We start from the raw sequence: 15,830 nt of genomic DNA, 5'->3' as shown, positions 1-15,830 counted from the left end.
GGAAGATTTTTATTTGGCTTACGTGATTTGATGCCCTTCGGCTGCTCATTTTGTACTGCATCCAACACCGGTGCCTGTATCCATTGATCACACCCCCCCCACCATGCTCTGCTTACCTGCTCCCTCCCAGACCAACGGAAAAGAGGACTTACGCTACCTACAACTGCAGTTATAAAATGAAATCCCCATTTTTTTTTTCTCCAGGCATTGTGGCCCAGAATCTTTCTTCCTGTAGCCAAAAGGTTTTTCTTAGACACAGAGCTAAATGCTCTTGCACAGACTCTGGAGTTTGGTTTCACGACACCAATTTTATCACAGACGGCACCTTGCCCAACTTGGACTGCCGCAGAAGGAGACGACGGCTGTAGCTTCTCCACATGAGATACTGAACAGTCAATAAAGCACCATGAAAACCATCCTTAGGAGTTCCTGGTCCACTTTGTGCACACCCCGACTGCAAAACCAGCCTGAGACATGCATCTGCCTGGGAGACCCACCCAAGGGAGACCTCTTGCCATTGCAGCAGCACTGCTGGTGATGCCCAAAGTCATGCAGCTCAAAGCCAATTTGGGCATCTCTGGACGAACCACGGTGCCAGCAGCACGCACACACCTGGTGCCTGACGTGGCCTGCAGCGGGGAGATGTACCCCTGCGCCCCTTCCCTGCAGGAGGGGGATTTTCAAAGGAATACACATCCTGTTGGTGGGTATGCTGGGAAGCAAGCTTCTGGGATCAAGCCAACATTTTACTTATGCTACGAAATAATTCAGACAGCTGCTGAGGGTAAATTCCCTCACGCTCCATTAGACTGGTTAGCGGCAGCCTCGTCCCACCGAAGCGGAGGGCTGGGAACAACACACAAGGGCTCCTTGTGCGCTGTTTGCATCTCGGAGAGGACGGATTTATCCCGTGTTCACCCACTGCCAGGGACAGCGCAGCCACAGACGGTCCTCCTGTCCTTAAAGAGCCTTTATCAGCAGGATCTTGCCCTGGATTAAGTTTGTGTTGGAGTGGGTAGGGAGGCAGAGGAAATGAATGCAGCTCTCAGACCCTTAGGACATACAGGAAAATAAATCCCGCCCAGCCACGGGAGCATGCCAGGGTGCTCCACTGCGCAGAGCCTCAGTGCCCACAGCCCACGGGCTGCGAGCAGCTGCGCACATCTGCTGGGATGTCCTGGTGCAGCAGGGATGCCCAAAGCTGGCGAGAAGGATAATCATAGGATCACAGAATGGTTTGGGTTGGGAGGGACCATTGAAGATCATCTAGTCCAACCCCCATACCACAGGCAGGGACATCTTTCACTAGATGAGGTTGTTCAAAGCCCCATCCAACCTGGCCTTGAACACTTCCAGGGATGGGGCATCCACAACGTCTCTGGGCAACCTGTGCCAGTGCCTCACCACCCTCATCATAAAACATTTCCTCCTTCTATCTAGTCTGAATCTACCCTCTTTTAGTTTAAAACCATCACCCCTTGTCCTGTCACAACAGGCCCTGCTAAAAAGTCTGTCCCCATCTTTCTTATAGGACCCCTTTAAGTACTGGAAGGCTGCTATAAGGTCTCCCCGGAGCCTTCTCTTCTCCAGGCTGAACAACACCAACTCTCCCAGCCTGTCCTCATGGGAGAGGTGCTCCAGACCTCTGATCATCTTCGTGGCCCTTCTCTGGACTCACTCCAACAGGTCCATGTCCTTCTTATGTTGGGGGCCCCAGAGCTGGACGCAGTACTCCCGGTGGGGTCTCACCAGCGTAGAGTGGAGGGGCAGAATCACCTCTCTCGACCTGCTGGCCACACTGCTTTGGATGCAGCCCAGGATACGGTTGGCTTTCTGGGCTGCCAGTGCACACTGCTGCCTCATGTGGAGCTTCTCATCAACCAACACCCTCAAGTCCTTCTCCTCAGGGCTGCTCTCCGACCATTCATCCCCCTAGTCCGTATAGATACTAGGGATTGCCCCTGCCCAGGTGCAGAACCTTGCACTTGGCCTTGTGGAACTTCATGATGTTCACATGGGCCCACTCCTCCAGCCTGTCAAGGTCCCTCTGGATGGCATCCCTTCCCTCAAGTGAGTCAACTGCACCACTCAGCTCGGTGTCACCTGCAAACCTGCTGAAGGTGCACTCGATTCGACTGCCTACGTCATGCTCCCTCCCCTCCTCTCTTCCTGTAGGAATTACCTTTCCCATTTATAAGGAGCCGGCTTCTGAAACCAGGCAAATAACAAGATTCTCTGCAGTTTCTTCTCAGGGCCTCCCGGTATCAAACACGGCAGTTGAAGCATGTATTTATGAGATTTTTGGTAAGGGGGAATGTCTGCAAAGAGTTCACTTGGGATTTGCCAGCCAGTTGCTGTCTGTCTGCAGCTGAACCGATCCAATCCCCCGCGCACCCAGCTCCCGCAGTCTCCTTCCCCATCCCATGGTCCTGCCCTCTCCCCAACCAGCTGCCCACAAGCCCATGAAATGCCCAGCGTAAGGACTGTTGACCTTGCTATAATTCTTGGAGGAGGCTACGGGTGTTCAGGGCACGAGCTGCCCTGGGTAGCATTTTTCCACTGGACTGACCTGCCAGACCCTCGTCCAGCACGCTCCTGGTCCCTAGAAAGAGCCACTCTTCAAGCAAAACACAAAGACCAGCTTCCTACGTGACCCAAGACTCACCTAGAAACACGCCCCATTGCGAGTGGGACCTCACAACAACTGTCACACAGGATCAGCATTTCAGGCACCCAAATCTGAAGCATCCTCAGCTTACAGTAGACTGAGATGGGGCTAGGACCCCTTTGAAGGTGGCAAGATCCTTTCACGCCTGCCACGTGCCTTACCAGAGGTTGGCATTTTGGGACCTGCAGTTAAATCTAACCCCCAGCACAAAGCAGAAAGCACCGGTGGGGAAAGGACCGGTGGCAGAACACAGAATAATTAAGACATTGGCAGTCCCAGAAGAGCTTCCACCTCTGCTCAGGAAGGAATGAGGACCAGCCTTGTAGCAGAGCACAGAGGGACCAGCACGGGCAAACCACGGGAGGCGGAAATCCACACAACTTCAGGACTTACCTCCACCCACTTCCCGTTGACTTCCATGAAGAGGACGCAGAAGGGGTCGGATTTGGAAGTGACGTCCCTGTCCAGAAGGTTTTGGCCGCAGACAGATAACTCGACTTTGCAGACGCAGTACTGGGAGCCAATGGGCCCCGCCGGCGTGGGAGTCATGGTGTACGCCATGGACTCCAGTGGCAGCAGCTCCAGGCAGTCTGTGGGACACGAGAACGGAGAGACACCTCAGTGCAAGCAGAAAGGCAGAAAACACTGTCGGTACCGGTGGGTTGGGCCCAGACGCAGAGGCCACATCCAGAGCTTCATGCTCTAAGGTGGACTCAATAAGTTATGAGGCTTTCCCGGCTCCAAAGCACCTGCCCAGCCCGGTCACCATCCCCACGTGGCCACCACACCAGGCAGATGTCCTGAGTGGGAGCCCAGCAGAGCATCTACAACCTGCCTTGGTTTTGCTCTATAAATAGATTTTCAAGGAAAGATAATGTTTTCTGCTTAACCCCCAAGGGAGGGGCGGTCTCCAACCTCTTCTTCCAGCACGTTGGAGTTTTTTTGTGGGGAGGAACTACACTTCCACACCATCTTTCAGCACAAATAATGGTGGTCGTCTGGCTGGTCCCAAGCCACGGACCATGGACCTAAACTACAAGGGTCTAACATGATCTCTGCCCCCCAAATCATCATAGGGAAAGGGGTGAGCTTGTGAGGATGAGTGGGGTGGAGGGCAGCTCCAGCCCTGCTTTAGCCCTATCTCCACCCAACTCACCAGGCCAGCAGACAGCACTGGCTCCAGCAGCAATTAAAAAGCGGCATCGGTTGGTTCACAGAAGAGCAAGGCAAATGTGACAACCACTGCATGACCTGGTGTACAGGATGATTTACGGGGCCCTGATAAAAACCCCTTTGTTATAAGAACGGCTTACCAAAAGTCCACTACCAAAGCTATTTTTGCAGTCATAAATGTATTTTATACCATTATTAGTGCAAAACCCCATCCCACGCAACAGTTTTGCCTTCTGATGGGCAATTTACTCAGCAGAAATGGTCAAAGGTCTTCAACAGAGAAGAGGAAAGAGGGAAAAAAAGAGAAGAAAAAGCATTTTCAGATTAAGTTATACCAATAAACCTTTGCAGCTGGGGTGGCTATTGGAGAGAACGCTCTTTTCAGCAGCTGCTTCGATACCTTTCGCTATAGCCCTCTTTTTCAAGAGCGTCTCCTGGCTCATCCACTTTATCAGAAAACACCAAACGTCGCCTTCCCCCACCTTGATAAGCCATCTGCTGCTGTTTGGCGCTGAAACCCCAAATAATATTATTTGTTTGTTTTGCCCAGGCACGAGTATTTATTTACAAGTGCTCGCGGTGCTGGGAGCTGTGCTGCTGCTCCCTTCCCTTGCAGCTCAACCTCCAAGCTGGGATGGGGATGGGGTCAGGGATGGGGTGATCCCAGCCCCTACACGGCTATGGGAGAGGGAGCTCCGGGCTCGCCACCGGCCACTCTGAGCACTCGGCCCCAGCTGCAATGAATACTGAGCAGAAAACAGCTCCCTCTTCCAAGGCTCTGAGCCCTTTTCTCCTACTTGCCAAGATCTCTGCTTGGCACTAAGTCACCCGAAACAAGCCTGACTTTAACTCCCAACAGCAAATGCAAGCTCTTCATCATAGCACGCTGCTCAGAGCAAGAGCAGTGCAATCATTTCAGCTCCACAGGGACCCAGAAACACCTCCAGAAGAAGAAAATTCCCATCCTTGGCTGCGCGCGCATGCCTACATCACCGAATCAGCACCCCCGTCCCTTCCCTGACCGTGGTTTCCCCACTTCCAGACCAAGCCCATCTCCTGCCGTCGCTCCCCGTTCACAGCAGCGCAACACCAAATCAGCAGCACGTGTGGGCCATGGCCCATCTACCGCGACTTCGAGAAGAAACACGTGCAGAAGCACAAGTCCTGCCGGCTCATCCACCGCGAAGCCCCTGCGGCTGCTGGGGCGATGGCTCCGGAACGCCCGTCCCCGCCGGAGCTGCCTCTGCTCCTCTCAAGCCCATGTTGCCAGTTGCAGCTAACACAAAGATTTTATTTATTTATTTTTGTCTTTAATGCACAGATCATGCAATCCATGTCTTAAAATAGCCAGGCCTGTTCTATTTATGCTGCTGTCTGTCTGCCGCTCCCTCCGAAAAGCAAACACGGGGCAGCTGTGCTGGCATGGACCTGGTCCTGCCGGAGCAGGGAGATCTGGGCTGGGTTTTTCCATCTCCCCTTCCCCCAAAATCTCGGTGCTGTCTCACAAAAAGCAGAGGCAGCAAATGACTCAGTGGAAAAAGCTTTTTCCCAGGACTGGCAGGCACCAAAACATCCTCTCGGCACGCTGCGCATTGCCTGTGCTCCAGCCCGTGCGCTCAGCCTGCCGTGCTCCCGGGGGAATGCACGGTCAAAACGGGCACTGGGAAGAGACGAGGCGGCCAGCACCAGCAGGGACCAGCCGCGGGCAGAGACCTGGTGGGACTTGCGTCCCCTGCATGGATACACTCCCCACCCAGGCACCTAAAATCAGGGACTGGGACGGCGGCCTCTCCCCCAGGTGCCAACCTGGAGAACTTGATGCCGTCTCACAGATGCCAAGCACAAAATCCTGCGGTTGCCCCTTCCCCAAGAAGGCAAAAGGCAGCAAGAAGATGCCACCACCCTTTTCCCCACCATCCCAGGAAAAGATTTTTCCACCGAGGAGCTGCTGGTCCAGCCAGCACCTGGAAACCACCGTGGATGGAGGCACCGATGGTATGGGTGGCTCTCCCAAATCACCCATCATCTCAGGCCACTCCTTCTCCCCAGCTCCGGTCCTTGTGTAAACCCCGGAGGAGCGTAACCATGCTGACTCAGCTAAAAAGCAATTTGTTTCAATGAAAACAGCCCAGGTTGGCTCCCCAAACAACCCCATGCACCCGCAGAAACAGTAACACTCAGAGGGGTGGCAGATGCAGAAGGTGGTGATGCCACCAGGGCACGGCCACCTCCGTCGGTGCCAGCATTGCTCATCCACGCGCACCATCCCGCCCCAGGAAACGGCCACGGGAGCCGCCTCCTCGCTGCCGGAGAGCCGCAGCCGCCTCTCCTCCCGCTGTACCGGCACGGATCCAGCACCTTTCCCGGGGCCAGGCACGGGTTTGACCCCTGCAGCCACGGCAGCAGCCACGGATCCCCCTGCCTCAGAGCTTCCCATCTGAGACACCACCAGGCTTCAGCAAGCCGGTGGCATTTTAACCCCTCAGCAAATGCTTTAAATTCAGGGGGGGATTTGAGCTGGCACCAAAAGAGCCAGCTCACCGTCATCTGTATTCCAGTCTCTCCTCCTTTTTTTTGTTCTCCTCTCCCCGCATTCGTTGCCCTGAACAAAGTCCTGTGACTCGCTTGGCATCTGCGGCCAAATATTCTCCCGATGTACAATCCCAGCTGCCGGCTTCGTGCCGATCACACGGACACGTGGTCTCCTGCCGAAACACAGCCAGGCTACCAATAAGAGGTCTCAGGGATGAGCAAGAAGGACTGATTGCCCCACAGTTCCGTCTGGCATCGGCCACAGCAGATGCCTGAAGAGGTGTCACAAGAGCAGGACCAGGGGAGAGGGACGTGGTCCCCAAATCCTTTCTGGGCTCCAGCTTCCAGGACCTCCTGAGCCAGATGCATCTTTGCACTTTGTAACCTTGAAGTGCTTTTTTCCTCCATGACTTGGTCACCTCCAAGCTGCTCCACGTCCACGATGTCCCGCAGCAAGGGGTTTCACTGGCTGGGGGCACGCGCAAGCCCTGGGGCCACCCAGAATATCTGAGATGAACATCTGGGAGCCCCAGAGCAACGTAGACAGTTGTTCTCCTCCTCCGCCTCCTCCTCCTCCTCCTCCTCCTCCTTCTCTTCCTCCTTCTCCTTCTCCTCCTCACCCCATAGTCCCCCCAGTCTCTACAGCAGATCCCCAAAGCACATGCAGAAGAGCTGGCTGGAAGCCCTGGCATCTTATCTGGAAGAGGAGGAGGAGGAGAAGGCATTATCTGTTTTGCAAACAAACTGCTATCCTGGGAGGTTCCCCTTCCCTCCACAGAAGAGGAGCCCCACGAGAAGCAGTCGCTGAGGCCACGCTAAGGCCCCGTTTTAAGCATTAACAGGGAAAAAAGGGAGGGAAAAAAAAAAAAAGCCGTGTCACCGCGCTTTAAGCGAAACATTTCGGGGGCTTTTTTTAATATTAATCGTGTCATCAAACTTCAGTCATCTCCTCTCCTTAAAGAAATCAGATCTATTTTCACAGGGAACACCAGGCACGTTTGAAACAGCCCCAGAAGTACCAATATCCACCAGTGACTGGTGCAAAGTCCCTCTGGGTCCCTCCCGGGGATGTCCCTTCCCTTCTTTGGGACGATCCGTGATTTCTGTAATACCCCACAGAAGTCACCCGTGACTCAGTTTACCCGCTCAGGCTGCCCCACTACAGCCTGTTGCAATTGTAGAAGCAAGTTTCCTTTCTGGAAGGGGAAAATGGGAGAGATGCGTATCAAACAGGTAAATCTGGGTTCCTGTAAAGCACATATCTGAGCTTACAGGGAGCGGAGATGCAGTGGAAGAGCACTGGTACCCGAGGGAGGATGAAGAACAGGTGAAAATGGGTTGTCAGAAGACTGAAGCAAAGGAGAGGAGCGGGAGGACACAGAAACAGGTTGCCCAGAACAGCAGAAAAGCTGAAACACAGCACACACGGAGCCGGAGACGCCAGGAAAAGCTGGGATGCGGCGTGACGGATGCTGGACGCAGCTCCCCACGCCATCAAAACCCACACCGGCCGCTTTCCTCCCTCCTGTCAACAAATACAGTCATCGCCAGAATTATTTTGCAAAGCAAAAATGTTTGCCTTTCAGTCTCGCCTAGGCAACACGGTGGATTCACCAGCCTGCACCTGGTCTTAATAACAGCGTCGTTACCTTCTGAATGCACGTGCAATTAGTCATGTACACAGCACCGTGCTGCCGGTGTCACCAGCAAATGACTCTGCCGCCGGCGAGCGGGCTGGGGGAGGCAGAAAGGGGATGCTTGCACATGAAAACTCCCTGCAAGGATGCACCTTGGTACCCGCTACCATCAGAGGACCTTCACCTCTCCTGCGAGGCAGGGAAAGGCTGAAAACTGCCTCTGAACATCTCAGCGCGGGCAGCAGGGCTGGGACCAAGCTCAATTCTCCCACTTCCCGGAGATTCAGGGTAGACCCGGCAGAAGGGGATGCCCAGGCTGGGCTCCGGTTTCCAGGCTGGCAGGCTGTGAGCGAGTCCCACAGCCCTGCCTGACAGAATCACAGAATCACAGAATCACTAAGGTTGGAAAAGACCTGCAAGATCAAGTCCAACCACCAACCCAACCCCACCATGCCCACTAAACCATGTCCCGCAGTGCCACGTCCACATGTTCCTTGAACACCTCCAGTGATGGTGACTCCACGACCTCCCTGGGCAGCCTGTTCCGATGCTTCACCACTCTCTCAGGAAAGAAATTTTTCCTAATATCCAGCCTGAACCTCCCCTGGTGCAACTTGAGGCCATTTCCTCTTGTCCTGTCGCTTGTCACTTGGGAGAAGAGTGCAAAATGCCCCTCTGAAAGAGAAACTGGGAAGCTCCAGGGACTGTAACACCACCGCACTTCTAGCGACACGTGAAACCTTTTGTTTAAGCCCAGGCATTCACCAAGACCCCACACCAATTTCCAAGGACTGCTTTGAATCAGCCCAAAGCTACCTTCCCATTAATCTCCCACCTCAAACCACTGCTCTTCCCTGGGAGGGATGGAGACGAGCAGGCCAGGCACCACCTGGAGCACCCAGGATGGACAGGGCCAGGGTGGTGAAGGAGAAGAGAGGGAGAGCACCAGGATTTGCAGCAGGACTGGGCAGGGAGCGGGATGGGCAATGCAGATCCCAGCTGAAAAACGAGGCAGAAGAAGCCCCGGCTCCCTCGGCAGTCCTCGGAGAGAGACTGGTGTCTTCAGGGGGTACCCGTACCCCGCACTGGGTCTCAGACAGGCTGCAGCATCCTCTCCCCCAGCTCCCAGGGAACCCATCGCAATTAGCCTTGCAGCAATGAGGTGGTTGGAGTTAGGTCAGATTGATCCCAGCACCCCAGGCCCACCACAGGGTGGGCAGGGACGCCGGGATCCCACCCTGACCGTGCAGGGAGAGTTCCACCCAGCGGGAGATCCGTATCCAGAGAGAAACCAGAGGGATAATGGGGACACGATCCACTAAGTCACATCCAAGCATCGATAGATCTGGGGTCATAACTGAAGAAAGAAGCACTTGCCATGCAGAAGGACCTGCCCATGGGGATGCTCATCGCTCCCTCTGCAGCCCTGTGTCACGCACCTCTGACTCGCAGATTTGGGAGCCCCATCCAGCTTCTTCAGCTGGATGCAGAGGGAAAGATCGCCGCTTCCCTGCCCGGGATGAGTGACAGGTGAAAGGGAACCTGCAGAAGCCATAAAACCTCCCGGGGACCTCCCAGTGGTCCCTGTCCCGGGGACCCCCCGGGTGAAGCCACCTTTGCTCCCTGCTCGGGGGTGGAGGGGACGTTGCAGTCCTGCCTCCGGACACCCCACCAGGCAGCCGGCTGGCTCGCAAGGAGCTACGTGGTGCGAGGAGAGGAGCTGTGACGCAGCCTGTCCCACCCATGGGTGCCGCTGCCGGAGGGCCCAGGGACGCCCTTTAGAAGCCGAGCCCGTGGGTGCTCAGCCGTGAGAGCCTGCTCAGCCCCGCAGCCAGCAGCAGGGGCCACCGGGCAGGCAGGACCCGCCGAGGGGGCACGGGCACGTGCCAGGCCACGGGACGGGAGCATCCCTGCCCGACTGCCATTTCCGAGGGGATCCCGAGGGGATCCATCTGTACAAAGGTGCTGGATCATCAGCTCCCCCGGAGTCCCATGGAGTCGGGACACTGACAGGTACTGTAACAGCATAATGTATCACACCGTAACACCAGTGTAATCACATTAACAGGTCCGGCACATAAGACCCTCAAGGGAAGGGGGATTAGGAGACATCATTATTTATGGTCCATCTCGCTGGCAGAGCTCCTCTGCTGCTCGTGCATCACCAACAATGGCACTCAGCACTTGTAAAGACCTCGCAGGCTCCGGGTGCTCTGCAGGCAACGCGGCCCCAACCTCGGCTGCGGCACGCAGCCATCCCGCCGCAGCCGGAGAGGATGGGGACATCCTGTTTTCTCCTTTCTACAGACCTCCTCCTTGGGCAAAGCCCCTCACTGCTCCATGCCATTTCCCCTCTCCCCCACCCGAGGGTCCAACCCGAGGCTGACCACTGCCTGTTGGGGTTTAGGACTGCGAAGAGGGCTGTCAGCAGCCGGAGGTGGGGAAGATGCTCTGACGAAGCCGAGCGGATGGGAATAACGATCCCTCTGCCCGGACCCGTGAGCGCGGGGGCCTCCCTGTGCTGCCTGTTAAAGCACAGGGCTCATCAGCACCATCCCCTGCCTGAAAAAGCCTGAAAAGCCACTCCAAAGCACTTCCCCTGCCCAGGCCAGAGCTGAGACAGCCACCGCAGGTGTCGAACACAAATCCACCGCCTCCAGCTGCCTCTGCCAACCCCACGTGTGGCAAAGCGGCTGCTGGACTCCGGGAGAGAGTGGCACCCGCAACGAAATTGGCCCATGATGAAGGACCCACAGGGTGGGAGCAAAACTCCTCCACACAGTCCCGTCCTGCCATGCGTCCTCCCCTCCTACTGCAGCCCTGATGACATCTCCGAGGGTCCCACCGTATCCTCCCGTGGTACCACCCAAACCTGCCACCCCAGATGCTTCCTCCATCCAAGCAGAAACTGGAGGACCCTGGGGCTGCTCTGCCCGAAGCAGCCGCCCTGTAGCTCAGGGGAGTTGCCGTCCCCCGGGACGAGGGCATCGGGAAAGGCGAGAGCTCCTGCAGTGGTCCCATACCTGCACCAGGACCCCTCCGGGGTGGAGGCTGGTCCCCCCGCAACTGTGGGGACACGGCTGCTGCCCGGTCACTGCTCCAGGACCAGAGGATGGGACCCACGTCCTTGCAGAGGGGCTCACACCCACAGGGACGCTGAAACTGGAGATCTCAGTAAGCCAGGGGTGCGCGAGTAAAAGCAAACACCTTTACGTGCTCCCGGCGTGCAGGCAGCCTCGGACACCAGTTGGCCGGCACCGACCCGCCGTCCTCGGGTAGAGCCTGCCCTGGCACCGGGGGAGCAAAGGGAACAGCATTCGTTCTCCAATCCTCTTCAGATGAAGTCTTAACATGTCATTACACTGTCCCTAAAGTATCTAAAACCACTTACCAGCAAGAAATCACGAGCCCTGAAGAGCAGGAGAGCCGAGCGCTCCGGAGAGAGCAGGGCCCCCGGGATCCCGGCAGCAAAGGTGTTTCCGTAATTCTCCCCCGGCGGAAAGCCAAGGGCTCCAGCCCGGCAAACGAAAGCAAAACTCGCTCCTCCACACCCAGCGGTGACGTGCGAGGGGAGGCAGCACCATTGCTGACAGGGTCTGGAGGAGCTGCGGAGACTGAGGGCGTTTCGGGGGAGTGCTCAGGAAATCCGAAAGTGGCAAAAAACCGCCAAAAAAAAGTATCTCCTCTAAACCTGAGAGAAAATAGACGGGCTCTGCTGGCTGCTACCGGACAACTGCACCACAGGTGGCTCTGCAGGAGGCAGAGCCCAGCCTTGCTGCATGCCCTGTGCCTGCTGCATGCCCTGTGCCTGCTGCATGCCCTGCACTCGCTGCATACTCTGTGCTCACTGCATGCCCTGCACTCGCTGCATGTCCTGTGCTCACTGCATGCCCTGTGCTCGCTGTGTGCCCTCTCCTCACTGCATGCCCTGTGCTTGCTGCATGCCCTGCAATTGCTGCATGCCCTGTGCTCACTGCATGCCCTGTGCCTGCTGCATGTCCTGCACTCGCTGCATGCTCTGTGCTCACTGCATGCCCTGCACTCGCTGCATGCTCTGTGCTCACTGCATGCCCTGCACTCACTGCATGCCCTGCGCTCGCTGCATGCCCTGCGCTCGCTGCATGCCCTCTGCTCACTGCATGCCCTACACCCGCTGCATGCCCTCTGCTCACTGCATGCCCTACGCTCGCTGCATGCCCTGCAATTGCTGCATGCCCTACGCTCGCTGCATGCCCTGCGCCCACTGCATGCCCTGCTTGTAAATCCGCATGTGGTTTCCGGAGCAGCAGCAGCTCTGTGCTTGCTGCTCAGAAATGGAGAAAGAGCAAGCGAGGGGCAGGGCACGACGAGAGCATAGCAGCGTCCTCCGTTAAGGACGTGCAGCGATGGCCGAGCCGCGCAGACCGACCTCATTCCAGCCTCTGCTGGCAAGCGCGTCTGTGGCTTAGATGCGCCGGGAAGGTTGCACATTTTCGCTTGACTACAGGCTTCCTTGGGGCTCAATTTAGGGAAATCTGTGATTTAGGGCAGAAAACATCGTGATGTCACTGTGAATCCTGGCGATGGCATCAAACCCTTTACACAACCGCCCTACGCCACAAACCCAAGGAAAAGGTTTACGCGCCAGCTCTGCGCCCGCTGCCTTCACACGCTGCCGACTCCTGGGGCAGCCGCTTCCCTTCGCCGTGCCGGAGCAGAAAACGACGTTGCCCGTTGGCCGTGGGCAAGCGGGAGGCTGGGTCCTGCGGGCAGCCCGGCGCGGGCAGCACCCGCGGGATGCTCCGTCCGAGAGAGGCAAATGTCAAACACGAATCTCTTACAACCCCGTGGCAGCGATGCTCAGCAGCTCACACGCTCCGGGTGAGACGAACAAGCAAACCAGGAGACGCAGGGAGGGAGGACAAGGCACTCGCCGGATTTGGGGCAGATTTTAACTGCCAGCCACTTTCAAGCTTTCCCACCCCAGTACTAGAGGAGCCGTACAAGAGCTGGGCATGCTCTCACGGTGAGGGAGAACATACCTGTTTCAACAACCAGATTTGGAGGAAGAAGTTGACTTAATCGCAGCCAGACCCTATGAAATGCCACGGAGTAGGGCAGCCCCGGCAGGAAGGCGGCTGGGATGCGAGGGGCGTCCCGTCAGCGCGGCTGCCTGGCAGGCGCAGAGGGAACCGCCTGCGTTTTAAGTACACTGCACGCGTGCTGGCTGTTTAACTTATCAAAGGCTTTTCTAAGTTATCGAAAAGAAAAATGCTGGCTTTCTGAATTTTAATTGAATTCCTCTTTCCAGCCAACACCATGGACCACGCGTGAGAGGGGGAGAAAAAAATCATCACTTAAGTGATGAGAAACACCTTTAACTGCTTTCTAACGTAACCGCATGCCAAAATTACAAGCACGCTGGCCAGCAAGGCTCCCCAACAGCGGACAGGCACGCAGGTCCCTCCATCCCATGCACCATCTCGCCCCCACAGCAGCCAGAGCTTCAGCCCTTCCCCTGATAACATAAACGAGTATTAATTCTTGGGTGCAGTTAAGTGCAATGCTCGTTTGCACGGGCACGCCGACGCCAAGCCACAAAGAGCACCGCCGATGTCCCCACGGGCTGGAGCCCACCCTCATCCTGCACGGAGGTGGCTCGCATCGCTACAATCCAAGCTTTTCCTAAAGAATTCTATTTTATCGGCCTGCTTTGCAGCAGAGAGATGCTGCCACTTGATCTGCGAAGCTTCACCTGAGATGGATTTGTGCGCCAGCAATACAAAAAATGCGGCGATTTACGATGAGAATCACATCCGATACATTCTCGACCCCTTCCCAACAGCTTTAGGTGCCACTCGAGGGAATATAAAACTCGGTTTAAATGGTTGCCCAGCCCTGGACTTGCTGTTTAACAGCAAAACTTGCGTTTCCAGCTCGTCTCATTTTTAAAATCAGCCTCACGATGGCTGAGGTTTCTTCCTGAATCCTCAGCTTCTGGAATCCTGTGATGACGGAAAATCCGGGGCTGGGACGCGAGCTTTTTCCTGCTGGCTACGGGCAGAAAATCCGACAACTCCCAAACCCAAAGCCTCAGCAGAAGCGGCAGGCAAATAAACAGTGGAGCCCTTCTTGCCGAATACTACATTCCTTTGGCTTTCTGGTGTTTTAACAACATCGTTATGATCTCCAAACGCACCTGAGTTCCCACTAATTACTTTTTCCCCGGCTCCTGTGATCCAAACAAGTAACCTCGCAAAGCACCACCAGAAAACCGAGCCAAAGCAGCAAAAAGTGATGACTCAGGTCCCTCAACAGACGTTTCAGAGGTTTAAAAGCAAACTGTAAGGTTTTTGGGGGGAAAAAGCGTTCCTTTTTTTTTTTCATGCCATTTTGCGGTTTTGCATCCTGCCAGGAGCACCGTTTCTAACGCCCGGCTACTCCACTGTGCCAGAAAATTTACCTTTTCCTCTCCTTTCCCCTCACCCAGCCTCGGAACGCAAGCCAAGGTTCTCGCATAAAGAGCTCCTTATGAGCACTGGCAAACCCCGGCCCAGGACAGGAGACCGCAAGCGTTGCTTTTTCATCAATTAACCGGGTATTACGTTCCCGGCACGCCGACGGCTCCCGGAGAACAAGCCCCGATTTACGGTGGCGCAAGTGATGCCGGCCAGCTTTCCCCGGGGCGGAGGTTTCCACTGAAGTCAGTGGGAAACTCTTTCCACCGGCTGTAACGGGAGCAAGAGAAGTTATTCGTCCCAAACTCTTCACACGCCGCACTGAGACTGCTATAAGGCGAACCAAGCCCAATTCCAGTATACAACTGGGCAGACTGGTAAATCCCGGGGTAGCTAGCAACCGCTCCAGCATCGCGTGACCCCACTGTTTCGGGGTGAGGGAGCCGGATCGTTGGAAGACGAGCGGAGACGAGGACTGCTGGGGGACGCACGGCAGAGACGCACCCCGCCCAGGGCAAAGAGCATCTTCACCCGCAGCTCAGCTCCAGCAGCTGAACCCTAAGAGGATTTTTCCGCACTGGAAAACCAGGCGCATGGGGCCCGTGGGCCTCATTTCCAGCACAGACTGGTCCCCTGAGCCCCCGCAAGCAGTGGATTTGTAAGCTGAACTGGCTTGCGAGGAACCAGCACAGGGTCCCTTGCTGTCCACCAGCGTAGACCCCCCCGGACGAAGGACGTCCCCGGGGCGAGATGCGCTGATGCGGCTCTAGACGATGTCATTTCTCTTTAGACAGGGCTGAGAAAGGCAGCGGGGAGGGACACTGATGGTCGTACGAGCCTGCCCACCCTCACACGGCTACAGCGCGACGTCTGCAACCCGTTCAAGAGATACAAACTGTGACCCCGACCAAGCAGGTCCTGGGAATGGCGTGGCACATGCCGACGGTGCCGGCGGAGGCAGGCTGCCGGCAAACCCTGTCCCCGGGGTGGTGAGGGATGCTGGGCTGTCGGAGAGCAGCTCCCGGACTGCTCGTCTGCCCCGGGCAAATTGCTAGGGGCACTTCGGGGGGGCAGCTGGAAGCATCACCGGCTGCCTTCCCTCCACGTTATCCCAGCCGGAATGCTCCAGAGGCAACAGCAGAGAAATAAAAATGCCCGTCAAGAAAATGCACGTCCCAGGTTATCGCACAGCTGTAACCAAAGCCAATGCAGCGTTTCCCCGAGGCTACTCCAGGAAAACATCCTCCACCAACTCAGTTCTAAACAGATCCTTTCCATATGCCCCAAGCTTTTGCTCCCAGCCTTCCTCCTCCCGTTGTTCTGCTCCCTGTCCTCTGACGGCCTTCAATGGGATGGGATTTCTGGCCCATAATAAAACATTTT

The 15,830-nt window shown here is 56.2% G+C and overlaps 1 protein-coding gene across 1 annotated transcript in view; it reads right to left on the bottom strand.

The window, feature by feature from the left end:
• CPNE2 (copine 2) overlaps nt 1-3,229 on the bottom strand; it is a 44,106-nt gene extending 40,877 nt beyond the window's left edge. The window contains exon 1 of the mRNA XM_059825022.1: nt 3,062-3,229. Within this exon, the coding sequence (XP_059681005.1) occupies nt 3,062-3,229 (168 nt within the window). The remainder of the gene's footprint in view (nt 1-3,061) is intronic.
• Between the last annotated feature and the right edge of the window lie 12,601 nt (nt 3,230-15,830).

Source organism: Gavia stellata, chromosome 15, assembly GCF_030936135.1.
Source record: "Gavia stellata isolate bGavSte3 chromosome 15, bGavSte3.hap2, whole genome shotgun sequence".
In the NCBI taxonomy this organism is placed as follows: domain Eukaryota; kingdom Metazoa; phylum Chordata; class Aves; order Gaviiformes; family Gaviidae; genus Gavia; species Gavia stellata.
The sequence above is the reverse complement of the archived record's forward strand: the minus strand, read 5'-3'. Positions and strand labels throughout refer to the sequence as shown.